Raw genomic sequence first — 27,825 nt, forward strand, 5'->3', positions numbered from 1 at the left:
TTGTCTACCTCTAGCTCAGGCAAGAAAGGAAGGCAAAAGGAATAAAACTGCGGTGGCCACCAGCGTGACCAAGCCAGAAAGAATCGGCAGTGAGGAGTGCCAGGGGGCCTAGAGCCCTGGGCCTGGGCTCAGCCTCAGCCACTTCCTAGCTGGGTGACCCTGGATAAGGCATTTCACCTCTGCCTCAGTTTCCTCATCTATAAAATGGGGATAATAATAGCACTTCCTACCAGAATTGTGAGAATGAAGTGAGGTAATCGGTGCAAAGTGTTTAGCAAACCCTAAAGCGCTATGTGAACGCTAGGTGATACTACTGTTAATAATAATTATAATACTTATATAATGCTTACTATGTACCAGACATGGCTGTGCTAAATGATTTACAATTACTTTTATTAAGTACTAATTATGTGTCAACTCCTAACCTAAGAACAAGGGATTAAAAAGAAGGGACAGCAGGCTCTGCCCTCCAGGGGCTTCCATTTCAATGAGGGAAATAAAATATACGGAAATCAACATAGGGAAGATCTGTAGATCTGTACAAGGTAGACACAAAGTAACTTTAGAGGGAAAGGGAGTGGGACCAGGAAAAGCCTTGGAAGAAGCGAGCCCTAGAGCTGAGTCTTGAAGGAATCCAGGGATTCTAAGAGGTGGAAGTGAGAAGGAAGGGTGTTCCAGGCATAGGGGACAGTCAGTGCAAAGGCATGGTGATGGGAAATAGATTATGTGTGAGAAACAAGCAGGCTAATATGGCTAGACTGCAGCATGTGTGGAGGGAGTCATGTGTAAGAAGTCTGGAAAGATATGGGGTGGGTCAGGATGAAACACAGACAGAGAAAAGAGCCCTCAGAAAGGTGGCACTGAAGCAAGCCATCCAGGGTTTTTTTTCCCTGTGCCAATTCAGTCGTCCAACAGAGAGATGACAGAGCTGCCATCTTCAACTAGGAGGAGTCCTTGCAAGTATCACTGCTCTGACCGTCATGCAGAGGAGCGAGATCTGACACAGTGGGGTGGGGAGAAGGTGAGAATCACAGCCTCCCAGAATTTAGAGTTGGATGGAAGGTTAGAGGGCATTTAGTCCAATCTATACTTGCAAGGGGTTCCCTTCTAGACCATACGTGAAAAGTGGTTGGTTTTGACTTTCAGTGGAAGTCAGATATTAGACAGAAATCAGAGAATGGCAGAGAATCTCAGGGGTCATCTTGCCAAAGTGTGCTTGACTTTCCCCAGTGGTCTTCCAGTGTTTGTTTAAAGACCTTTGGGTGAAGGGGCAGCCAAGTCCTTTTTGAAATAGCTCCAGTTGTTAGGAAGGGTTTTATTTCCTTACATCAAGCCTAGATTGGTTCCCTAGAAGCTTCTATCCAGCAGTCTTCCTAAGTCTGCCCTTTGGGAATCAAGCCCAGGACTGTGGGATGTTGCACAATTTCTTGGTTGTGAGAAGCAGAGATCCAGCTGTTTCCCTGATAACAGCCCCCCCCCCCCCCCCCCCCCCGCCGCCCCAAGGAATTCATAACAATTCTTCAGGTAGTATTTAAGGACATGAAGAGTGAGACTGATTATTGGTGTGTGGTGAAGAGTACTGTCTGTAAAGCCAGCCTGGTGGGGAAAATGCAACAGCATCATTGGAAAGTCACAATTCATGGTGTGCAGAGCATTTAGACATAGGAGCAGTGCGTGAGTGCGAGGTGAGAGAGGCAGAGACCTTGGGAAATGAAGGAGCAACATAGAAATGTCTTGCATCTCTTTCCTCTATCACTGGGGACTATCATGCATCGGGGATGATCATAGATGTTTGTCCATAGTTAGTGACTTGGTAACTACCAAATACCCCCCAACCCAGGTGGGACAGAACTATAACATCAGATTGTATCTGTTTAACCTGTGTGAATAATGGTGCCTAGCTAAGTAAGCTTCTAGACTTTCTTCCCAAAACAGGGTGATGGCGGAGTTGGCAGAGCATTGGAAAACCTATGCTCCCAAACTGTTAAAAAGATGATTTCATGGTCTTTCCCCCAATAGCTCCTCATTTAGTGGACGCTTTGGTGTGGCAGAAAGATATTGCTTTGAGCAGCAGAGTTGAGGTCAAATCACAGATCTGCTGCCAATTAGCTCTGGGTAACTTGGCAAGTGCTTTTATCTGTTTCCATTTCCTTATCTCTAGAAGGGAGGATGACAGGAATATTCATATGGCACTTTTCACATACTGCTTCATTAGATCCTCACAAGAAACTTCAAAGGTTAAAATGACAGGTACCTTCTTTCTGTTTTTTAGGTGAGGAAATAAAGATGAAATTAAGAAATTAATCAGACAAATTAAGAAAATGGACGGATAATAAGTTTTGAAGACTGGATTTGAACGCAGGTCTCTCGGCCCATCAGCCTAGTCACTTCACCACACTGAGATGAGAATCACTATCTTAGTAGCACTATTGAACCAATCAAATGAAATCACTTGGGTATAATGCTCTGTAAGTTGTAAAGACCAAAAGAAATATAAACCATTATGATCTCCAACTGGCTGTGTGCTTCCTAGTCCTTACCTCATCATTTTTAATGGAAAAAAAGGTTTTAAATCAAAGTTATTGTCTCCAAAAGAATGGAAATTATATTGGAGATTTCTCCCCAAAAGGCAATGAAGAAATACGATTGAACACAAGTGTTTCTATCTTCATGTTTCAGTATGGTTACGAAAAACTCAGGCTTCCAGGAAAATTGGAACCAAAAAAGCACCAGTCCACCATCAATAGGGCAGCAATAACTTGGTCAAAAGGAACAAAGGGGTTTGTAGTGAGAATACCTTAATTTACCAAAAAAGCCTAAAAAGGATATTATGCCAGAGGAGAAAAATAGAATACTCTTAAAGCAATTAGATCCAAGAAGACATTTCTGTTGTGGGAAAGACAAAGAATGCCATTGAATGTCATTGATATAAGTTAAGAGTTTAAAATTTTTAAAAGAGAACTGCATAGACCCTGCCCTGTAGGATCTGACTCTCTCTAAGATCCGCTGCCATATCCTCATCGAAGGAATTGGAATATGACCCCTCGATCTCCTCACACTTTACCAAGATGGTGAAAGGAGCCCTTAGCAGAAGGAGTCACTCTATAATAAAGCACTCAGAATTACAAGATGGCACGTACCATTTACTGCTCTCCACAAAAGCTGTTAGAAATGGATTTACCTAATAGGATAAAGTCATTATTAAGTCAGAAGACCTGTGTCCTCTTCCTCCCTGTGTGACATTGAGCAAATCATGTCTCCTTTCTGAGCCTCTGTTTCCTCATTTAAAATATCCAAAGCTTAGACTAGATGATGCCTTTGACCCCTTCCGGTCATTGACCTGCAAGTATCAGAGCGCAGGAGGTGTTCTAGTTTGGCCAGAGATGAGAAGAAAGATAAGTCAGGGAGAAATCAGGGAGGACTTGACATGCCAAGTTAAGGAGATTGTCTTCAGCGTAGAAGGTAAGCTCTTCAGGCATGGCTCCAGGGAAGAGATATGAGAAGATGCCCCCATCTCACTCCCACATGGAGGAGGGAGTCCACGAGTGTGGCACATTGCACACACATCTCCAGCTCCTTTTCAATGTCTTAATCAACTTGGCTGATTTTTTCTTTTTCTTTAAAAATATCATTTCCATATGAGATGGTCCTGTAGGGAGTGGGAGGGATACTGGGGGAAATTGTGATGATTTAAAAAACAAACAAAATAAATCAATAAATGTTATTTTTTTTCAAAAGAATGTAATATCTTTGAAAGGAGAAACTATAAATTTTGTCTTTGTATCTCCAGCATCTAAAACAGTGCCTAGCACGCAGTAGGCACATCAATAAATGCTTATTGATTGGTTCACTTTCTTCTCTAGGCAATCTCAAATCTAATTTTTGAGTTCTCCTCTGAGCAAATCCTCATCAAATGGTCCTTTTGAGTAAACAGAATTGTTTCACAATTTTGGAATGCCTTTTAAACACTACTACCTAAAGTCTGCTGCACCCATGAATGAGAATGTGATCTTGACCTGAGCTGAGGTTCTGCTATCAATGATAATGCCAAGCCATCACATCTGGACTGATGCTGGAAGGAAAGCAGCTCCTCTGAATAACTGGCATCTCAGAGAAGAGCGGGGCTCAACCATCATATTCACGCTCATGTTAATAAAAACTTAAAATACGCAAAATAACAGAAAGAGATATAGTGAAATTGCACCACCCTAAAAGACAACGTGGTTTTACTTTCCATCAGACTATAAACTGTCAGAAGGAAAAACAAAAAAGACCCAGCTGTGTTGAATTTCAGCATGTTGCATGAGGAATTAATTACCTCCATTTTTCACACTCACTTTCCTGGGATTTGATTTCAGCATAGGATATTTATTACAACAGATTATTCTTATACAGGATCGAGAAGGTTTCGGGGTTTCTTTTTTTTTCTTCTTCTTCCTTTTAGAGATGTTAAGAAGCAATGATGAACTTCCATGGGGCTTTGCAGGGAGAGTGAAGAAAACCATGAAACTCAATGCCTGGCCACAGTGAAAAGGTACATGGCAAGGGGCATCCAACACAGCATGCTTGGGGGTACCTCTGATAATCAATCACAGTTCGTAAGTGAAGCCTTCTGTTCTGCGTGCACATTGTGTGCACTGCTTGGTGGTGGTGGATGAAGCTCTTAGTAGCACTGGACAGCACCCTCTCTCGGGACCAAGGGCAAACAAAAGCACCAGCCACCACACTTGATTGTACATCTCTGCCATATCTTATCGATACATACACATGTGATGCCTTGAGGGAAATGTCCTTTATAGTTCACATGGGCTACATTAGATTCTGGCTTAGAGGCATCATGGTGGAGGAAGAGAGTGCTGAGCTTGGAATCAAAAAGACCTATGTTCAGATTCTGCTTCTGCTGCTTAGCAAATGTGAAACCCTGGATGAGCCATCTGACCTCTGTGTGTTTCTGGCAACTTCCTAGGACACAAAGTTGTAAAGAATTTGTGATTTACAAGTTGCTGGGGGGAAGAGGGAAGGAGATGAAGTTTCCACTCTGGGAGTTCCCACTTCCGATGAAATCACAGATGCTTTGTGTACTTGTGTTGAACCCATCTCAAATCCTCATCAAACGGTCGTTTTGAGTAAATAAAATTGTTTCACAATTCGGAAATGACTTTAAAACTCTACTACCTAAAGTAATGAAAGAAACCAGGAAAGGTCTCACGAAAAAAGCAGCACTTGAGACCCAAGGAAACATGGGAACCTGAAAAAGCATCACCCCAAGAAGTTCGATCAGCCTCCAAGCACCAGCTGCCTCAAGATTATAAGATGGGGGTGGGGGGAGGTGAGAGAGAAAGAGGAGGAGAGGAGAAGGGAGAAGAAAGAAGGACTAGGAAGAAGGGAACAGAGAGAGCAGAAGAAAGGAGAGGAGAGGGGGAGAGAGGAAAGGACAAGAAAGGAGAGATAAAGATAGAAAAAGTAGAGAACATATAAACTCCTAAGGTTCCTTGTTACCTCCAGGAACAAATAGAAAATCCTATTTGGCTTTTAAAGCCCTTTATAACTTGACCCTTTCCTGTTTTTCCAATCTTCTTCCATCTTACTTCTCAAGGAACACCTCATTTCTCACTGTTCCCTGAATCCATCTCTCACCTTGGTGCCTTTTCCCTGGCTGACCCCATACCTAGAATGTTCTTCCTCCTCACCTCTACCTCTTGGCTTCCATCAAGACAGTTCAAGTCCTACCTTCTGTAAGAGGCTCTTCCTGGTCTCTCCCACTGCTAACACCTCCTCCCGGAGATTACTGTTCATGTACTTCCTTTATAACTTATATGTATTATGCTGTTTTGTACATCGTCATCCTTTATTAGGTAGTTAGGTGGCCCAGTGTTTAAAGTGATGGTCCTGGCATCAGGAAAATCTTAGTTCAAAACCAACTTCAGGCACTTACTAGCTGTGTGACCCTGGGAAAATCACTTAACCTCTGTCTGCCTCAGTTTTCTCAACTGCAAAGTGGGAATCATAACAGCACTCTCACAGGAACGTCACAAAAAGCAAATGAGATAATATTTGAAAAGTCTAGCATATAGAAGGCACTTCAGAAGTGCTAGTTACCTTCCTTTGCCACTTTGAAGCTGGCCCTCTGTCCACTCTAACCATGGTGCTGCTTCTTATTTCTTATATTAGCATTAGCTGGCATTCCATAGCTCCACATACCGGATCATCCAACCACACTGCCGGCCAAGGCTTCCTCCTGAAGTCAATCAACACGTAGTCGTTCATTACTTACTAGGTACATGCCAGGCGCTGCGCTAAATGTTGGAGGTGCAAAGAAAGATGAAAGACCTCACACTCTGATGGGGGGAGAGACAAGGAAATAAGTATGCACAAAAATCCCTGCACAAGATAAATAGGATATACTCAGCTGAGGGAAGGCACTACAAGTAAGAGGGATGGGGAAAAGTTTCCTAAAGAAGGTAAGATTTTAGCTGAGGCTTGAAGGAGGCCAGGGAAGCCTGGAGGTGGGAGATGAGAAAGGAGGGCCTTCCAGGCATGGGGAACAGCCCGAGAAAATCTGAGGAACAGCAAGGAGCCCCGTGTATGATTATAATGGGGGTCTACCACCACTAACTGGTGTCTGCCTCTTCCTCTTCCCCTGAGATCAAAGGCCTCCTGTATAATAAAAGAGAGAACATCAAATAAAGACCATCCAATGTACTCAGTTCTGAGAATGGAAAGAAATGAAAAGAAAACCAAGGGATGTGGAGTCTGGGACCCACAGGGACACAAAATGAACCATACAGATTATATGTAACAAAGGATCACCAGCACCAGAGATGAAAACTCGTCTGTAGGAGACCAAAGGCTCAAGTGTTCAGAGGCTGGGTCATGATCTCTATGGGTGCAAAGGGGAGAAAAGCCTTGGCACTCTGGTGAACACTTTAGACTTTAGACTCTCAGGCACCATGAAGGAAATTTTGGGTCTTGACTATTGAAAAGTAAAAAAACTAAGATGTATTTCATATGTATGTATATAAATATAGATATATAAATATGCACAAAAATATTTACATATTCATCTATGTGTATTACATATACATATATACATAGACATATATGTGAATACATACATATATATACCAACCTAGTCATAAAGAATGGGCAGCTTTGTATCAGAGGATAAACGGCCAAGTCAGGAGTCAGGAAGCCTCATCTTCCTGCATTCCAATCCAGCCTCAGATACATACTAGCTATGTGACCTCAGGCAAGTCATTCAACCCTGTTTGCCTCAGTTTCCTCATCTGTAAAATGAGAGGGAGGCAGAAGTGAAGGCCTCTCAGGTTGTTTCCTGTGTGAGACTGATAACTCCATGAAGCTGACTGACAATTCTAAGTGCTAGTGAAACCCCGCTGGAGCAGTAATGTTCTGAGATGGCCATTTATAAAAGATGAGATTGGACAAAATGTCTCTAAAAGTCCCCTTCAAGCTCTGAATCTAAGATTCTATGATCTTCTAGTTCCTTGGCACAAATCAGGGAAGGAATATAAATCCTGCTCCCCAAAGGGTAACTGGCAAGGGATCTTTCAAGTAAGGGAGAGAAGGGAGCTGGGGGCTCCATTTGAAAAGAGTGCAGGTGGTATAAAAATGTCACTAGCTTCCCTAGTCAGCCAAAGCTAGCTCATCTGAGTATTCCTGTCCCCTAGGATTTGAGCTGTCTTTTCCTCTTTTATTAGTTTTGTAGCACAGGGTGTTGGCAAAGCCTTCCCTGGGAAATGATTTCACATTCTTTGAGAAGCCCATGGAATCATTTGGCTTTTCCTCCAGTCTAGCGAGCTGATTCTTTCTTAACACATGTTTCTAACTTGTCCAAAAGGTGATCTGTCTCTTGGGAAAAAACAAAGCAGGAGGTTTTCATCTGTATAGGAGGTCACTTTAAAATCCTCTTTAGTGACAGTCTTATGAGTTTTCCCTGACACCTAGAATATATGTGTTAATAATTGGTAACAGATGCTTGACCTGACTGCGGTTGCACAATTTAAATTGCTTCTCTCTATACTTTGCGGGGGGAAAGAACCCTACTGAGGATAGTCAAACAGTAGTTGGTATTCTAAGGGAGATCCTTGTCTAGCGACCAGTGACTGAACAAATGACCAGAGGAGCCGAATCATATCTATATCGACCTCTTGTCATAAAGGCAAGCAGAAGATAAAAAGAAGTCAGTGGCAGACAAATAGAAGAAAGACTTGCTGGTCCTCTGTGGAGGAGCAAATAAAGGAGTGGCCAGAGTTGTTTTTATTGTGCATCCAAAGGTAACAAAAAACATCATTCATGGGATGCTTGGGCATCTCATATTGCAGGGACTGTTGTGAAAAGACCACCAACATCCAATGCAGCAGATGAAGAGGTGGCAAAATCCTACAAAGAAGCCAACAATACTCCTCTTTAAGGTAAATCAGCATATACTCTAAGATAGTCTATGATTTCAGTACAAAGATGAACAGAGGGGAAAATGTGCAAACGTGGGTTACAATACATGGATCAGAATTGAAAAAGAAGAAATGCTTTCAGACTATACATAATTCAGCTTCATTTTATTGAGTTCTTAAATGTAAATTATTGTAGTCACTATGTATATCTGTTTTCTGGCTCAGACCCTGTACATGGTAAGCAGCAAATAATAGCACAAAAAATGAAACTAACTTAATTGACAAGAAATGACTGATTACGGATATAAAAATCATAACCAGATAAGACTGTATATAGTCAGAATATCATCTCATTAGAGCAAAGACTGAGATAAATGCTAAATGAAAGGAATAAAATGTGAGGTTACACAAACACACACACACACACACACACACACGCAATTTAAATAGTTTCAAAATGATTTATTTAAAGAAGCTGTTAAAAACCTCCAAATGGGAAATAGATAAAATAATAGACAATGACACAAACCATCACCATTTGTTAACAAAGTTTACCTGAACTAGAAAAATCATCATAATAAGGGGAGCAAGAGGGCTAGAAACTATCTTAGTCAGCAAACACTTGATCTTACAAAGTACAAGCAGGTGGCAGGCAAAGGCAACAAAAGTTAGACTATTCACTCGTGTGTCTGATGTGAAATTTTTATGAGCATGATCTATGCCTATTTAATATCATCCATGTTGAAGCTGAGAGAAAGGAACAAGAAGGCTTCTGCAAATGATGTTCCACAGCTAATTATAAAATCAACTGAAAATGCAGAGAATTGAAAGTCCTTTGTGTTTATTGTTTGTTAATTATAAAAAAGCATTCAACTGAGTACTACTCTAAAATCTCTTCTCCATCCAAGTACCCTCATGGATTTGTTAAAATCATACAAGATTCCTTTAAAGATGTAACAGAACTAACTTCATTTGATGATTCTGATTATTAATAGCAAATGAGGTATAAAACAGAATGATGCATGTTCACCAAGAGTATTTTTGACCAAGATGGAGAATGTCTAGAACATAAACTAAATTGAAGTGAGAATAGCCATTAACAACAAGATCTTCTAGAGGTTCCTGTTTCTAGATAACACCCAAGCCCTGGAACATTACAGTCTCCTAACTTACATCCAAAATCATCTACTGGAACTCAGCCTAACCATTCCAACAAGAAAAATCAAGTTGATGAAAAATGCCGATTATTTGGACTAGGATATTCAGTGGAGTGGATACATGTATCTTGGACTAACATTATGACTCATTAACAGCTTGAGGGCTGACTACATTTATAAGTCATGCAGCTTTCAATGACTACAAACTTCTCCCTGAAACAAATACACATCTTTTTTTTAACACGGACATTCTTTTAGTGATGCTGTATGGCTGCAAATCATGGGCTGCAATAGTCTCCAAAGTTGTGAATGAACTGAAACAGTGATCATAAATAGGTTATGGTGTATTCCTAATAACGAACTGCTTCTAAGAAGTGGTATAAAAGATACCACTTGCATGATACCTTCCCCAACCCTCCACTTTTTAGCTCCCTTTTATTTGTTGCCTTCCCCCACAACAATTTAATTTCCTTAATTTTCCTTAATTTTGCTTGTATTCATATCCCCAGAACTTAACACAGTAAGTCTCTTAGAAACATTTGAAGACTTGACTTGATATCAATAACATGATGGAATTCACATGGTAAAATCAGGAGACTTAGCACTAACCATGTTGTTGTTCAGTCATTCAGGCATTTCCAACTCTTCATCACACTGTAGACCATACGGTCCATGGGGTTTTCTCGGTAGGGATACTGGAGTGGTTTGCCATTTCCTTCTCCGGTGGATTAAGGCAAAGGTTACACAACTATTGTCCCATCCTTTTCTCAGTATTTTTAGTTGTGTCTGACTCTTTGTGCCCCATGTGGGGGTTTTCTTGGTAAAGGTACTGAATTAGTTTGTCATTTCCTTCTCCAGCTCATTTTATAGATGTGGAAACTGAGGCAAACAGTTAAGTGACTTGCCCAGAATCACACAGCTAGTAAGTGTCTGAGATAAATTTGAACTCAGATCTTCCTGACTCCAGGTCCAAAGCTCTATCCACTAAGCCACCCAGCTGCTACCATATTGGTATAGATCTGATGATACCATACCATACTTTTTAGGGACAATCTAAATGACATTCAGAACTTAGAGAATGAAAAGAGGAACAAGATTTTCATAAAAACAGATATTTCCCCCCCTTAACCAATCATTCCCCTTTTGGCTAGAAAAATAAAAGAATTCATTCTTTGCTAGGAAAGAAATATGCTTCTTGAAGAGTGAAACTTGTACTGAGCCATAATCTGATTTGCTGAAAAAAACACTGGGATTGACCTGAAGAAGACAGAACTTCTCCCAAAACAGATTAGATGCGCAGAAGTGAACCCTGACCCAGTGTTCAGGAAATAAGAGATGGGAGAGGCCTACTGAGGTCATCCTCATCCTAGGGAAGGATCATTCCCCAGAGGAGTCTTCCAACTTCTTTGGCCTCATATATGTCAAGATATATACTTACATTTTAACATTTTTTATTAAATTAAAGCCAGTTCGATCTTTTGAGGAATGAAACTGAAAATGATTAAGGGAATAATTGATTTTCTAATGAATGCAATTTAAGACCTTGGCAGTCTTTCTTCATGCAGACATTCCAGTGTTGTGAGATCAGTAACACTGGGGGTAGTAGAAATGGTGAAGAGTCACTAGGTATAAGCCCATAGAGGAAGTGGGAAAAGTGTTTGTGGGTCAATAAATACAAGTCTCTCTCTTATGATAGGTAGGTCTGTCTCTGTATTCTTCTAAACATCTACTGGGACTGGAAATCCAAGGGACCCTTCTCACTCATTCATATGTGTGCACACTCCTGCCATATGAATGATCTGAGTCATCCTGTTCTTTCTAGAGGCAAGTGATAAATGAAAAGGAAGGTGAGGAGGTCACTTGGAAATGGCTTGAATGAAGCCTTGAAAATGCAAATTCCAAGAGCAATCCTTGGGGCTCTCTGATTCCATTCCCCATTCTCTGCCAGGTGATGGGGTGAGATCACAGCGAAGAACCTACAAGTTCAAGAATTGTTAGGCAACTTTTCCCATGGAAATTATCTGAGGGGCTTTGGTGGACTGCAAACCCAACATATGTCAACTGTGTGATATAGACACCAAAGAAGCTGGCATGATGTGATCTCAGGTCCAGGAAGAAGAAGCTGACAATAGTCTATTTGTACCCTACCCTCATCAAGACACAATGGGAGTTGTGTGACCAGTTCTGGACTCCACCTTTCAGGAAAGACATTAAAAAGCTCCAAGGAAGTATGACCAGGAGAGTCTCTTGAGTCCATGCCAATGGAAAGAATTGGGGATGTTTCATCTGGAGAAGAAATGACCATATCCATCCCCTGTTACTTGTCTTTTTCTTCATCTGTCCATCTTTAAAGCTCTAGATTAGCCAATGAGTTCCTTGGGTACACTGGTCTCTGGACAACTCTCCCTTTTCTTCCTTGGAATGACTTTTCTTTGCACATCTTTGCTTCAAGAATGCCATTTTAGAGAGCTCATAAATCCAAGAAGCCAGTCTTGGGGGATTACTATGTGTCCTAGTCCTCTGCAATGCCAATGTAGGTTATTTCCTCATTCACAGTACTTGTCCCAAAGATGAAATCATTTCCCAAAGCCATTTCATTCAGTCTCCCAAGATGGTATTATTAGAGCACAAATGTGACTGTGTCATTCTCCTCAAAAATTTTCAATGTCTCCATTGCCTCTAAGACAAAATGCAAATGATTCTGTCTGCCATGAAAAGCCCTTCCCAGTATGGCTCCCATATATCTTTCCAGAAATAGAAATTTGAACATTCTTTCCCCTCCCATACTGTATACTCCAGATACATCAACCTACTTAAGATTCCCTTTACATGACAATTCATCTCCCATCTCTGTACAGATAATATTCCCCATACTAAGAATGCTCTCTGTCATCACTTCTGCTTTTGGAATTCCAAGGACCATCCAAGAATCACAGATTTAAGCCTAGAAGAACATTAGAGGCTTTAGAGGCCACTGAGTCCAATCTTCTCAGTTTAGAGATGATGAAAAAGAGGCACAGAGAGGTCACATGATGTGAGCAGTCACACAGATAATAAGTACCAGAGACAGAGTTCAAACCTGGGTCTTTCTGATTCCAGGTCCCATATTCTATCTATTGCCTGTCTCGTACCTGCAAAAGGGAAACATTGCTTTTGCTAAAGGAGTTCCTTCAGTTGGTCACGGCAGACTAGTCTGGCCAGAAACCAGCTGTTTCCTAACTATTTCCAGCCCAATTCACAAGTCAATCTTCCTTTCAACCCAACGTGAAATCCAATCCATGCCTGTGATGAGACCGGATCTTATCCTTTGCTATGGACTTCCTAATGTATCCTATTAGCTCTTGTGGTTTCTCATCTTCAAACACCCCTGCTTATGAGAGACCTCACTGGAAACTCCAGGGGAATATAACCTCCAACAAGAGGTTGGAGATCTTTCAACACCATGTTTGGAAAGTTTGATGAGAATTAGGATGGTGAATATAGATCTGTGCCCTAAGGGACACTTCAGTTCCATATGTCAAACCTTTTCCTTTGGACCACACATTTCCACAGCTTACCTAATACTAATTTTTAATTTTCCCACCATCTGAAATGCTACCATGCTGGAATTGGGTTGCAATGATACCCTTCCCCCACCATTGCGGAAAGGAGCCCCATGGCTAGTGAGGAAGAGATAGGGCCATGAGCAGAAGTATCACAGTGGGTGAAAAGAGTGCTGGACTTGGCATCAGGAGAGAACAGTTTGAAATCCTGCCTCTGTGCGTCTGGGTAAAGCCTATTAACTTCTCTAAGTATCAGTTTCTTCATCTATAAAATGGGAAATGGAAGTAGTTCCTATATCACAGGGTTTTTGTGAGCACCAAATGAGATAATCATTATTAAGAGGTTTATAAAACTTAAAAACTGCATTACTCCTAACCAGACATAAGCCCAACACATTTTGGACAGGGCTGTTTCCTCATATAGGTGGGAGAGAAAAAACTGCTGGCATCACCGTTACCACCCCCATCCATTCCCGTGGGGAATGCCATTAGCAGACGGTGAGAAGGTAGACGGCTTCCTTCCACAAGGTCATGGGATTGCAGATTTGGAACTGGAAGGGGCCATGAAGTCCAGCCTTGTCATTGTAATATCATTGGTAATCATCCAAAGATAGGACAATCATAGCACACAGTAGGTGCTTAATAAAGTTTTATTGAAAAAAATCAAAATGAATGCTGTGAAGTTACACCAATCAAGGTTGAATCCAAAGAAAAGGTAAAAGAAGGGGCTTCTCCAACTTTTGAAGAGGTGGGGGACTCTGGGTACAGAATGCTACATATAATCTCAGACCCTTTTTGATGTCTTGGTAAGTTTTGCTGAACTTTTTTCTCCCTTCTAAATCTTTGTTATAAGGTCTGGCTGACTGGGAGGGGGAGGACAGATATTAGAAAAGGTAGGTGTTGTCCAAGTAATAGCCACCCATCACATTTTAAAATAAAGATTTGTTGAACGCATGAATAACATCGCATTTTTTATACTGCTTTAAGTTTATAAAGTAATCCTGAAATAACAGAGATGTGTGTTCTATGCTTAAGATTTTTTAGATGTCAAGATCGGTGAGACATAAGGATTGAATCAATCAACAAGTGTTTATTTCAGCGTCTACTGTGGGGTAGGCCCCTGGAAGAGGCTTTGGGGATTTTTTAAAAAGTGAATCAATTCCTACTCACAAAGAGTACACATGCACACACACAAGTATATGTGCATAGATCCAAGCATACATATACATGTTTATATATGTGGTTATATACAGACAGGTATATACATATATACCAACTGCACATAAAGAGAATATATACAAAGTAGCTAAATATACGGTAATTTAGGAGGAAAGACTCTAGAAGCTGAGAGCATGAAGAAATACTTCATACAAAGACAGTACTTGAGCTGAATCTTGGAGAAAGGGATGCCCCCTCTTTGATAAAGAAGTTAGGAGTGAATGCCTTCCTGGAAACAAGGGCAGCCAAGGCAAAGGCCGAGAGATGAGCAAAGGTACAGAGATGGGAGATGTGTGTGAGACTCAAAGAAAAGGCATATTTGTGTAAAAGTGGGAGGAATGGCCAATCAGGATGAAAAGATAGGTTGGGGCCAAGTTGTATAAGGCTTTAAAAGCTAAATAGAGGAGTTTAGAATTTATCCTAGAGGCAACAGGAAGACACTGGAGTTGGCCAAGCAGGGGAGTGACATGGTCAGATCTGGGCTTAAGGAAAATCCCTTTGATAAGCAGTGTGTGGGACAGACTGGAGCAAGGAAAGCCTGGAGACCAGGAGCCCAATAAGGAAGCTGTGGCAATGATCTGTGGTGGGGGAGACCTGAACCAGAGTGGTCATTATGGGAACAGAGGGGAGGCGACATTGTAAAGGAGAGATGGCAGGATTTGGTAAAGGAGGTAAGGGAGATGGACAAGTCATGAATGATGGGAGACTGGCAGGATGGTGGCACCTTCAATAGAATTAGGGAAGCTGAGATAGTGAGAGAAAGAGTTGGAACCCTGAGCCGAGATTGAGGCAAGAAGCATTTTTACAGAATTTTGGAAATCTTGCTTCACTTGATTGGAGCAACCGTTAAATGCCTTTTATCATGAAGGAACACTCCTACGTATTCATAAAGATCACAGACTTAGGGAAAGCAGGGAACTCAGAGATCCTCTAATCCAATCTCTTTAGAGATGAGAGAAATGGTACCCAGTGACTTGCCTGGGGTCACACAGCTAGTAGGTGGCAGAGCTAGGGTTTCAAGCCCCATCTTCTGACTCCCAATCTAATACATCCCACTGTACCATATACCTCCCTCCTCTCTGACCCCACAGAAAGATCTCTGAGAAAGGGAATTATTTTCATTTTTATCTTGTATCCTCAGTGCCGGGAGTATAGTGGGAGGTTAATCAGTGCTTATAGGATCAGGAATCTAGAGCTGGCAAGGACCTCAGTGACCCCCTCATTTGACAAACCACAGGACCATAGATTTGGAGCAGAAAGCCACCTGAGATCATCACATCCATCCCCCTTACTTTACGGATGAGAAAATGAGAGCCCAGAGAGGGGAAAGTACTTTGCTCATGGGCAAAAGAGTCATGAGCATCAGAGGCAGGTTCTGAACCATCTTGCTTCAGGTCAGTGTCTTTTCCCCTGTGCTTCACTGTCTCCTTGAAATGAGTTGAATTTTGTCTCAGAAATGTTACCAAATATTCATTTTGGCTCAGCTGCCATAGTATTGGAAGTCTAAGATCCTGTACCTCTTACCCGCTAACCTATGGCTTATTATATTAGCCCCAGGAATGGAATTCTCTGAGGACAGGCTCATTTTCAGCTTTTACTCTCTAATTCACCGACCAAAGGCATGCATGGGATGATTACCAGCTGTAATCAAAAACAGCCCATGGCATCCAACATTCAAGAGGAAAGGCTTTCTGGGCCAGGGGCATCGTACAAAAGAAGGAAAGTTGTGTCACAGTATCTGCGCATGGCTCAAGGACAGTTATTGATTTATAATACCGGACCAGAAAACCTCACAAAATCGAAACTGTAGGAGAATTCAATAGCGGCCTTTTAAAAGGCTTCTGAATACTTCTGCAGTGGTGAAGTCAAGGGTTGCTCTTTCCCTGGGATTTGCATCAAGGTAACTCATCGGCCCAGGTAGGATTGAACCACTAATCCCATGGGGCCACTGTGGGCAAGAGATGGAACAGTGAGCAGATTTAGGGCTGTGGAAGCCTCCATTCCTCAGTCATAAGTCACTTTGACTGAGACACATTTTAGACCACAGACTCCTTACTATAGATACACTGCCATGTCTCCACTTATTTTGTTCAACAGATGCAAATATCTCAGTTCTAAACATAAATATTTAACATTTTAAAAAGACAATATTTAGGCCCTTGGATGCCCTCCAGAGGTCCAGTCTCTAGTTATCACCAGCCCTGCCAGCTAAGCCATCACAGAAAGAATCTGACTGATGATGGGGTTCAGACCTACTTAATTCCCCACATTTATTTATTTTTTAAATATAAATCTCACTGGGGAATTGGCAGAGGAGATGGAGGGAACGATGAGTTAGGGCCTTTTTAAGGGCTGTTGGGCTGAGGAAGCAACAGGGAAACACAGATGTGCTTTATAATGGAAAATGTCCCTCTGTCTCTCACCACTGGTGGGTGGCTACTGGGGGAAGTAACAAAAAAGATTCATAAAAGGTTCACATGGGACAGAACCATGCTCAACAAGCCACTGGGCCTTCTTTCCCGCAAGGCCAACAGCACAGCAAGAACACAGCAAGGTGGGCTCATTTCCCCTGGGACTCAGTGGAAAGAATGCTAGTTCCAGAGGAAGACCATCTGGGTTTAGACCCTGAGTCTGCTGCCTACTCTGCCTTGGCCAAGTCACTCTGGGCCTCAGTTTCCCCATCTGGAAAATAAAAGCATTGCAATAGGTGACCCAGATGGTCCCTTTTAGCTTTAAATCCTACAACCCCATTCCCTGAAAAGAGGATGGGGCTTGAAGGGGTGATGCAGTCAGGAACCTGAGATGCTAGGGGCCTGAGAAGGGAAAGGGGTAGGTAAATAGATGTACACTATTAAAGCTGATTTCCCACTGTCTCCTACCACTGTGACTAGCATCTAGGGGAAGCAAGAGTTTTTAATTCCAAGGGAGTTATTTGTTATTGTGTGTGTGTGTGTGTGCGCGTGCGTGTGTGATATCACCTACTATGAAGGCTATAAAACTCCATGAGGGTAAGATCCATGTCTTATAAATGAGAATCTTCTTGTTCTTACTGCCGTGGGTATTATTGATTTTAGGGGGCTGTTAGATGGCTCAGTGGTTAGAGTGCTGGGCCTGAAGTCAGAAGGCCTACAACACTTACGAGCTATGTGACCCTGCCAAGTCACAACGTTGTTTGTCTTAATCCCCTAGAGAGAGATGGCAAACCACTGCAGTACCTTTGCCAAGAAAACCCCATGGACAGTATTGGTATGCGATGGTCCACAGGTCACAAAGAGTCAGATGTGACTGAACAACAAATTATTAATTTTAACAATCCACATTTATATAGCATTTTAGAGTTTGCAAAGGACTTTATATGTGAAGTGAGGTTTCAGCAAGAGCAAGTCCTCCACAGGTAGAGGGGGAAGGCTCTCAGAGTCTAGTTATATCAGCTCCTTGGAAATGAATATAAAGTCCTTGCATATTCCTACCACCAAGGGCAAGGGGAGGCCACCTAGAGCCCTGATCACCAACTAGCCAAGGCAAAAGTGCCCTGGCCTTCTTCCCCAGGCCAGGACCATTGGGGTCTATTCAGTCCAGGGGCTGTTCAACATCCCAGGAAGATCTCCTCATTGACCACACTTTGGCCTCTCAGCTATCACCTCTACCTTGTTAGACAAAAGCGACAGCTGCCACAGAGCCAGGTAGGCCTCCTTTATTCTTTCTCCTGCACCCATGCATCTATACCCATGAGCTACCCTGGCAGCAGCATCAGTGGAAGCCCGAAGACTTGACTCCTCTGCCTCCTACAGTTTCTCGTTCTCCCTTTTTCTCACATGACACACCCAGTCCTGTGCCCAGGTTACACCTCCTCATGATTGCCTCGGTCCTTCCCAGGATGGAAAGAAGTAGGTGCCCTTCAGGACTGTGTGTGTTCGTGCTTCGCTGATGAAGAAGACCATGCCATCAGAGAAATAATGATGTTACTTGCCCTTGACTTTGTTTTGAGTGAGGCAAGGCTGTGCAGGTCACCAACCTCACTTCTCCTCCAGACCCATCTGAATCCAGTGACCAGATATTCATCAGGACGACTGGAGATGACCCAGGATGAGGCAACTGGGGTTAAGTGACTTGCCCAAGGTCACAGAGTTAGCGAGTGTCAAGTGTCTGAGGTGAGATTTGAACTCAGGTCTTCCTAACTCCTGCTCTATCCACTGCACCACCTAGCTGCCCCTCCTTCAGGACTATATTTCCAAGGAGCTCCTATAACTAGGCTTTGAGAGCCTTTCCCCTCTACCTGCACAACCTCAACTAACCAATGATGGCCAACACCATGGTTGAGAAAGGGGAATAGTCTATATTTCAGCTGAAATCAGTGTTTCCCCATTTAGATCCAAGGTACCTTAGCTTCTTTGCTGAGGCAAATCAGTTGGCATCTATGGAATGTTTTGGTTGCCTCTGGTGCAGTGTGGGCTTTTGAATCTACTCAATTTTTCTTCACCAAAAATGAATCCATAAAATTAGGAAAGCTCCCCAAATCCACAATAACAGGATTTCATGATCCCTGCAGGTACAGCACTGAAATCCTGAGGTTCAGACTTGGCAGGCCATGGAATAGGATATAAGGAGTGGCAGAGAGGCAAGGAAGAATACACATTTATTAAGCACCTTTTGTGTACCAGGCACTGTACTAAGTTCCTTATCCATAGTATCTCATTTTATCCATACAATAACCCTGGAAGGTAGGTACTATGATTATTCCCATTTTGCATTCGAAGAAACTGAGGCACAGAGAGGTTAAGTGACTCATCCACAGTCACACAACTACTAAGTTTGATTTGATTTGATTTGAACTTGGGGCTTGATTTGAACTTGGGTCTTCTTGACTCTAGACCCATCCCTCTATCCACTGTGCCACATAGCTGGTCATCCATGGGATGGAATGAATGGGGAAGGAATTCACCATCCCCTTACTCATAAGTGAAAGGTCAACCAGTCCATAGGGGGTTCCTTGCTTCAGAGATCTCAAAGCCTGGAACACAGATATGGGTTGACCACAGGACCCCCAGGATGCATGGATCATTCCTCATCCTAAAACCAGACCCTAGCTGGGAGTACCCACCCAAGTTTTGCCCATGGCAGAAGGCATGCTGCCAGATAAGCAAGAGCATGTGAGTTTACTCGGGCTATTTACTCAGACAGTAGAAAGAATCTGTCTTTGAGCTCATAAAACCTTGCTAGAGCCAACCCTCCTTTAGAATCGCCTCTAAGAATTCAGGGAATTGTTTGGTTTTAGAGGAGGGAGATGTAAAACTCTAGCTAGAATGAGTGGCTGCTAGAACTTCATGAGTTTACATGTATATAGACACACAGACATAGATATATACATGTACATAAACACAGGACATTCCAAAAAGTCTAGGGGTAGTTTTAAGCTATTAAAGTGACAAAATATGCTATGTTATATATTAAAGGTATAGTATAAAGCTGTTATGTATACTATACATTATAATTTCTACTATATCTATAATATAATTACAATATGTAATGCTACATTATGATTATCATATATTATAAAGCTATATTATGATACACATTATAATGCAACATTATATTATATATTATAAGGCGATAACATATTACAATACATATTACAAAGCCATATTATGATTATTATATGCTATAAAGCTATGTCACATATTAAAGCTACGCATGTGTATGTAAACATACATATCTACATGTACATATATGTTTATACACAAGGTGCCCCTAAAACTAGGGACAAAAAGACTTTTGGGATACCATGTATGTGTATGTGTATATACATATATGTAGAATGTTCACATATAGAGGCATGTTAATAGACACACAAATACATGCACAGGTAGCCTGGCACAGTGACTAGAGAGCCGGCTATAGAGTCAGGAAGACCTGGGTTCAAGTCCTGTCTCTGATCCATGTTGACTGTGACCCTGGGCAAGTCACTTACCCTGCAAGTATAACTCTCTAAAGACTTTAAGTTGTACAGAAGGCACTGATCTACATCAGATGAGGCGGTTATGAAATCACATTTTCCATCCTTATGTATATGTGTACGGGGATATGCATAAAATCATGGACACAGGCTCTGAATCTGTGATCACATTCATATGGGGAACTCTCTATAAGGAAACTCCCTCCACCAGTGCGGATTGGCGACTCCCGGAGAGGCTTGGGCACTGAGAGGCAGAAGGACTGCACCTCTTGGTTGTATGGCTAGAACATGGCAGGGAGAGCACTGCACTCAGGTCTTCTGCCCTCCACGGCTGTCTCTCCATCTGGTCTCCCTGATCACATGTGCACAAATTACAATAAATTACAACGCAAGAATAATTCTCTGTACATAGGACAGCAAAGATGGATGTCTGTCTTAGCATGCACAGAATTCTTTCATGCTTCTACATGCTGGCTGGATGCCTATTACCATTACTACGATCACAAATATGGATATGGGTGTGACTATATATTGCCCTTTTTTTTGCTTGTCTGTGGTATTTCTGAGCGGCTAAGGGATCTCATCTTGTCAGTCTCCCATTCTAAGGTAAGCCAGTGGGCTCCTGTCTCTAGGATATGCTTTATAAACTTGAGAGACCATGAGTCTCCACCTTCCCAGCATCTCAAAGCACAGGTTTAGAGATGAAGCAGGAGATACCAGCTCCCCACACATCAGCCCCACAGGAGCGCACATAAGACAAAGGAAATAAACCATGGCACCCATGTCACTTGTTGCTCTACAAACCTGATAGACCTGGGTGTTGGCCTAAGTCATTGGTGTTCATAGGTTGGGACAGAATGTTCTTCTCAGAGAAGACAGAACTGGCATGTGTAAGGGTGCCTTGAACATTAATGTTCCTGTGCCTTTAGTACCTCTTGGGATCCAGTCAGTTGTGACACTCTTAAATAAAGTTCCTTAGAACATGTGAGCGTGCGTAGAGTTGTTCATTCACCTCTCCCAGTGAGACCACGGTGAATGAACAAGAGAAGGATTCCCTCTCTCTTTAGGCTAACAGCCTCTGCTCAGGGATGGTCCCTTTCACAGTTCAGTGATGCCCTGCCATCACCTTTGTGAAAGAATGCCATCTTGGTTTCTATTAGGGGGAGCTTGGCACCTAATAGGAGGGCACTGTGTTCAGCTCTGGGCACCTCATTTTAAGAAGGGGGTGATAAACTGGAGCCTCCTAGAAGGAAGGTGATGAAGATGTTGAAAGAATTTACAGCCATCCCATGTTTGCAATTGTCTTGTGGAAATGGGAATGGATGGGCTGGAGGAGAGATGGCATACAGAGAAAAGGATAAATTCAGGTACCTGCTGGGTAGCTGTGCTGATTAGGCTTGCCTATCTGGGCCTAGTCTAGAGCACGACTAGAAGCAGTGGATGGAAGCCACAGGTACAGCATTTGGTTAGATAATTAAAAATCCCTGACAATGACTTGTGACTGTCAGAAATGAAAGTGATCATCCTGCATGGTTGGTGAGTCCCTCATGAATAAGTGCCTCGGAGAGGAGACTGAATGGTCACTTGCTGGGGACATCATTGGTGTTTGGGCTCTAGTCTCAGTATGCATTGGGTTGGGTGACCTTTGAAAGTCCCCTTCCCATCTGAAACATGATAATCCAAACAGAGGGTCCCACCTTCTCGAACTTCTATGTAAAGCGAAAGTCACATGGGAAGGAACATTGTCACTTAGGTGAGTTTTGATGAAAAGTGGGATGAGTTATAATATGATTCTTGACCCCTCTTTCCCTCTGCTTGGTAGACAGCTTGGTAAATGTTGCAACAGGGCACCATCGGTGACAGGTGAAAGCCAGTTAGGTCCACATCTAGGATGCCCTTTGACATCTGGCCACTTAGAAAAGCAATTTTGTCCAGTCAATCCAATTATTTTAGAACACTGAAATGCCACATCTGACATCATTCAAAAATGTGCATTAACATTTCCTTCTGAGAGGCCAAGCAGTGAAAAATGAAAAGGGATCAGACACATATTGCCAATAAATGGAAATGCTGACTCTAAAGTGATTCAAATATTAGCTGGGAATCTGGTGGTCATCTTGTTAGAGACTTTAATATGTTTTGGTTAATTAGAATGCTCTCCAAACCAGACTTACGACAAGCAAATTCCTCAATATCAGAAGAGCTGGGTGTACAATCTAAGTGAAGCAAGGAAGTCAAGGGAAATGGTATTTGAGAGAGAATGTGTCTCAAACACCATCTCCCTGAGGCAGTGAGACTTTACTATGCTGAAGGTCACTGACCCCCAGGAAAAGGCAATGGTCACACTGGACCAGAGATTTCAAGCTAGCCATGACTTTTGAGACTATCTGGTCTGGTTGAGGAAACTGAGGCACAGGAAAGTGATGAGCTTCATCCAAAGTCACACAGGTCACACATGGTGGAGCTGGGATTCCAAGCCAGGTCCTTGGCCACCCGAGCCAATAATCTCTATCTTCTACTGCCCCACACAATGAGACATTGAATTTTCCGATTTTGATGCATATTATTTTTATTTTGAGATAAAAATAAGTACAAAATATTCATTCGTGCACTTTTATAATTAACAGTGAACTTAAAAATAAATTTAACAAATAATAAGCCCATGTATTTCAGTTCTATATCATAGCCTGGGAAAAGAGATGAAAGGGAAGGAAAGGTTAGGACAAGACAAGGGACAGTCAGCCATTCATTCAACAAATGTTTATAAAGAATCTACTCTGCTCCTTCCATTGAAGGGAGACGCCTTGGTCCTTGTCCTCCAGGAGCTTGTGGTCTAGTAAGAGGTACAACATACACACAGACAGCTAGCATAACAAGAATGCATGATGAAGACATGAAGGTGTAAAGGTGCTGTGCAAGAAATGGGAAAGGGGCAGATGAAGGGCAGAGGACAGCCCAAGTCTAGAGAGGAGAACCAGCCAATGTTTGGAGATGGGAAACCTTGGGGGTGACAAGTGGTTCCGCTTGGCTGGACCCAAACTGAGATGTGGTATCTGTGATGTCTGTCTGGACTCTGATGGGGCCCTGGACCAGAGTGGACGTTGAGAACTTCCCGACTCAGGTGGGCTCTCATCTGAATGTCATAATGTCATATGTCAATAGACTCGTCCAGCAGAAGAATTCCTTGGGGGCAGACGTCATTGTAGTGCATGCTTTTGCAAGCCCAGCACTCCAAAGGACCTGGTCCATAGTGGACACTCAGGAAATGTTTGGGACTGCTGGTCTGATTGGCTGATAAAGGAGTGAGGTGAGGCCAGGTTCAAAGTAAGACCAAAGCCACAGTTCCAGGCTGGAGAAGAGGGTCTGGAGGGACCAAACAGTGAATCAAAGATAGACTTGGAAGGAGAAGATGGAGGGGGGAGGGGAGAAACAAAAATAAACAGAACTTCAAGGAAAGCACATGATGTTCTAATACTATCATCTGCTCTGCCCCAAGCGTGAGTGGGAGGGGGCAGAATCATTATACACACTTTCCATTTAAGGAAACACACATGAGTTAGGGCACCAAGGCTGGGAAGACAGGGTGGTACTACATGGCAGAAAGCCCTGAATGCCATGCTAGGGAGTCTGAGTTCTACTTGGTAGCTTAGCAATCCACCGACATGTTTGGAGCAGAGGAAAACATGAATGGATGGAAACAGATAAAGATAAAGAGCTATAAAAATGAATCTGGCAGGAGGAGGAGGAGTGGACGGGAGTGGGGGCTACTGGAACACGCAGGCAGGTAAGCATGAAGGCCCAGAGTAGGAGGAAAGAGAGAAGGGAAGGAACTCATGATAGAAATGTGTATCAGGTTGAGAAGACACACATACACACACACGTGCATACACACACACGAAAGGAACACAGGGGAGAGCCACAAGAAAGAGCCACAGAGGGAGGGCAGGCGAGGAAGTCTGCATAGAGCTACATCTAAGAAAAAAACAGAGACCGAGGAAAGGTTTTGTGATGGTTCTTCCCCCCCAGTGGCTTTGCAGGGTATCGCCACAATAACCTTCCCAAGCTAGGCTATTTTTGTAACAGTAGGCCAAAGGCACCATCGCCTTTTGGGGCAGGCGCCAAGGCCTGGATGCGATTAGAGCTGATGGCTGGGGCTGCCCCATTTTGGGCCTGGTCATGTGTAATTGTAAATGCTTATTTTTTTAAAATAACCTTTGCTTCTTTCGACGAAACGCAACAGTGATAACAGAGTTAATACAGCCAGGGCTGGTCTTCAATGCCGAGATCAACAACGGACTTTTACTGGCCTTTAGATACTCCCCTCCCCACAGTGTGGGGTTCTGGGGGTTCACGAGGAGTGTAAACGTGTCTACTTAGGAGTAAAATGGCTTTGAACATGTCACTGCAACCCCAAAGAACTGGCAGGAAACTTTTCTGGTTCCCAAATCCATTACAGTTTAATTATAAAGTGTGTGTCCCTATTATAAATGGGGGCCTGGAAAAAGGGATGGCAGCAGACTGACTTTTATACCTTGAAACATGTCAAGTCCATTCTTTCAGGATGGTACAAAATTTACCTCTTTCAAGGAGAGGTGCACACCCTAAACTTTGAAGACATTCTGAGGTTCAGTCTTTAACATCTTATGATGAATTGGGAAGGGGTCTCAGCCTTCTTTCCCTTTGAAGGGGAAAGTTGGACAAATGTCAGCTAACAAAAGCCTTGGATGGTAAATCAAATCCAGGCCACCACAGCTTTATTGAACAGTGGAATCCCTACCCACAACTTGGAACCTTCAGGCTGCAGATTTCAGTAGTGAACCACCTGCCTCCAATGTTGCCATCAGGTTCCATCCCTCCAAAGTAGGAACAAGAGGGTGAGAACACCGCTTCCTCCAAGGAGAAGTGAAGTCTGAGTTCCAATGGATCAACATGCCTTCCCTAGGATTGACATCTTCCTTCCTGCTTCCATCCAAAGCCACTCTCAGAGGTGAGTAAGCTCCAAGCCTGAGACCACCCCTAAGCTGCTTCTACACGTGCACCCCATCGGGCTAAGCTGAGGAGGCTTGGTTCCTGCCCAATTGGATGGCTCCATTCTGACTATTCTGGAAATGCAGCAGGGGGAGAAGATTCTGAAAAAGAAAGGAGAGGAAGAGGCACTAAAAAATTAAGGAATTTAACAGGTGGGTCAACCTTAGCTGCAAAAGAAAGAGTTCTAAGATCCAGTGGCTTGGGACTACATTAGGAGTTCCTGATTTGGGGTCTGTGAACATTTTTATTAGATTTATATGTTGATTTAAGGCATCTGAAAACATTATCCTGGGAAGGGGAATGTTCATGGGCTTCCCCAGACTGGATGCACAAGGGGTCATGATACAAAAAAGCAGTAAGAACTCCTGATCTAAATGGAGAGAAGAAACACTAGGAAGCTGGGGTCATCCAGGTTGACAAAGTCTTTTCCTACACTGGAAAAATGCTCAGCATCAGGTATGCCAGAGGATGAGGAGCAGGGCTGGGACTGGCGAAGGGTTTCCCTCCTCTTACCTGGCTTGACGGTCTGGCCGGCCAGGTGTCTGTGGTTGGGGAACATGCCGCCTGAGTCCTGCGCGGTCGTTCTCTCATCTGGGTCTAGCTCTGGGATGGTAGAACAACCACCTGGGTAAACAAAAACGGAGCCTGAAGGGGAGGCCAGAAAAGAGCCTGCCTTCCCACTGTGGTGACAGCTCAACATGTAACAAGACAGGAGAGAAGCGATGTGCAAAATGCACCCAATAAAGCGCTGAGCAAGGGTCCAGCTCTCTCCCCCTCTCCCACGCCCACCATGTGATGCTCAAGCCAAAAAGGCGATGCCTCCCTATTCTAATCAATCAAATTCTAGGTCAGAATGAAGAAAATCTGACATGCAGACCATGGTCCCCACTGCACAGGGCCTCAGTCTGGAATCTCTCCATGTCAGATTATGGGAACCCCAGGAAGAACAAATGGCTGTAAGCAAGAAACAACGCTGCCGCCGCAGCAGCATCTGTCAGGGTTCTCCAGGAAACTTTTTCCCGTCTAAACTCCTTAACTTTGTCCGGCATGTGCCCTAGGGACAGAGTAGTGAGCCAAGGTGCCACAAAGGGGAAGATTTCAATTCAGAGTTAAGTCCAGGAAAGTGGGCTGCAAGAGTCCTTCTCTAACCCCCCATAAAGGTCCTGAGGGTTTATGTTAAAAAATAAATGAAAGCCCAAACCTGGAGAGAATTTTTGAATTTCATCTATAACCTGACCAGATCAATTTGCCACCTCCACCTATATCTGGTAAGACAGGAAGCAGGATTCTAAAGGAAACAGGGACCTCAGTGACCGTCTTGTCTGGCCAGGATTTGAAAAGGAACTCCAATGACCCATGTCTGTCCCAGAGGTCCCCGAGCTGCTCCTGGAAGATTTCCAAGATTGGAGATCCAATGAGTCAGCTCATTCCTCCTGGGATGACTCTCAGTCTTTGCAAGATTGTTCTGAAATCAAGTCTAAATGGAGCTCTTTGTAGCTCCCCTCAGCGCTCCTGGTTCTGGTCACTGGACCCTGGCAGAACAAGCTAACCTAACAAGCTTCCTGGTTTTACTGACTACTTAGGACTCTACTCAACTGGCATTTCTTCTTAATTTCTTATTTCAGCTAAAGACTTTTAAAAATTATTAAAATTTTTAAATGGAGTTAAGGAATTCCAAGTGAGGAAACATCCTTCACCAATTGAGATCGAGATCTGCTTTGTTCTTTACAGTTTCCAAGAGCTACTTGAGGTAACATAAATGTTTTTTCCAGGGTGACACAGATGCCAGAGATGATACTGAACTCAAGACTTGGTCTTCCTGACTCTGAGCTTGCTCTGTATACATCATTCCCCTGCTTCATAATAGAAAACAATCTGTTAGGCCACATTTTCATTTGAACGACAGTCTCTGTTTAATCAGAATGTTCTCATTTGCGAATTGCGTGTCCTGATATAATAGAAAGATTCTTGACCAATTTTTCTTTCTTTGTTGTTGCTTATAAACCAGAGGAGATTCTAAAGTGCTCACTGATAATTTATCCTTTCTTAATGCTTGAATAATGATATGTATTCTTTTTGGCAGCTTTCATTTTTATGATAATATGGTGTAGTAGGAGGAAGGCATAAACTCAAAGGAAGCTGGTCTTCTTTTTCTCAGTTTAGGTGTCAGGGACTTCTGCTATTTCCTTGTAAAATGAGCTGGTGAGAACGTCTGAGCCCCATCATTTGGGGGATACGCAAATGACTGGTGACTCCAGGTTGTAAAGGAATATTCCTACACCACAAGGAAAAATGAATATGAGGCATGGAGGAGATGGATGAGAAGACTTGTACACATTGGCCCAGGAGGCAAACAGAACTGAAGCACCAGTGGATAGTGATTCAAGCAAAGACAACACCATGAGACAGAGGAACTCTGGCCAAAGACAATGGCCAGTGTTGGCTCCAAGTGACTAATATCAACACACTTCCTTATTCTGTTAAGAAATGGTAAATTACCAGCACTGTCCATTGCA

The 27,825-nt window shown here is 42.9% G+C and overlaps 1 protein-coding gene across 5 annotated transcripts in view; it reads right to left on the reverse strand.

Moving 5' to 3' along the window:
- The window catches only part of BBS9 (Bardet-Biedl syndrome 9), a 655,958-nt gene that overhangs the window by 287,169 nt on the left and 340,964 nt on the right, over positions 1–27,825 (reverse strand). The window contains exons 21-22 of one of the 5 annotated variants that reach the window (XM_072598866.1): positions 25,823–25,933; positions 22,833–25,410 (exon numbers count right to left, since the gene is read on the reverse strand). The exons of 3 other annotated variants lie outside the window; for them this stretch is intronic. In XM_072598866.1, coding sequence (XP_072454967.1) covers positions 25,379–25,410; positions 25,823–25,933 — 143 coding nt within the window. In that variant the 3' untranslated portion in view covers positions 22,833–25,378. Of the gene's footprint in view, positions 1–22,832; positions 25,411–25,822; positions 25,934–27,825 lie in introns of those variants that run through there. One more of the 5 variants, XR_011964809.1, reaches the window with a different exon arrangement.

Source organism: Notamacropus eugenii, chromosome 3 (assembly GCF_028372415.1).
Source record: "Notamacropus eugenii isolate mMacEug1 chromosome 3, mMacEug1.pri_v2, whole genome shotgun sequence".
NCBI lineage: Eukaryota > Metazoa > Chordata > Mammalia > Diprotodontia > Macropodidae > Notamacropus > Notamacropus eugenii.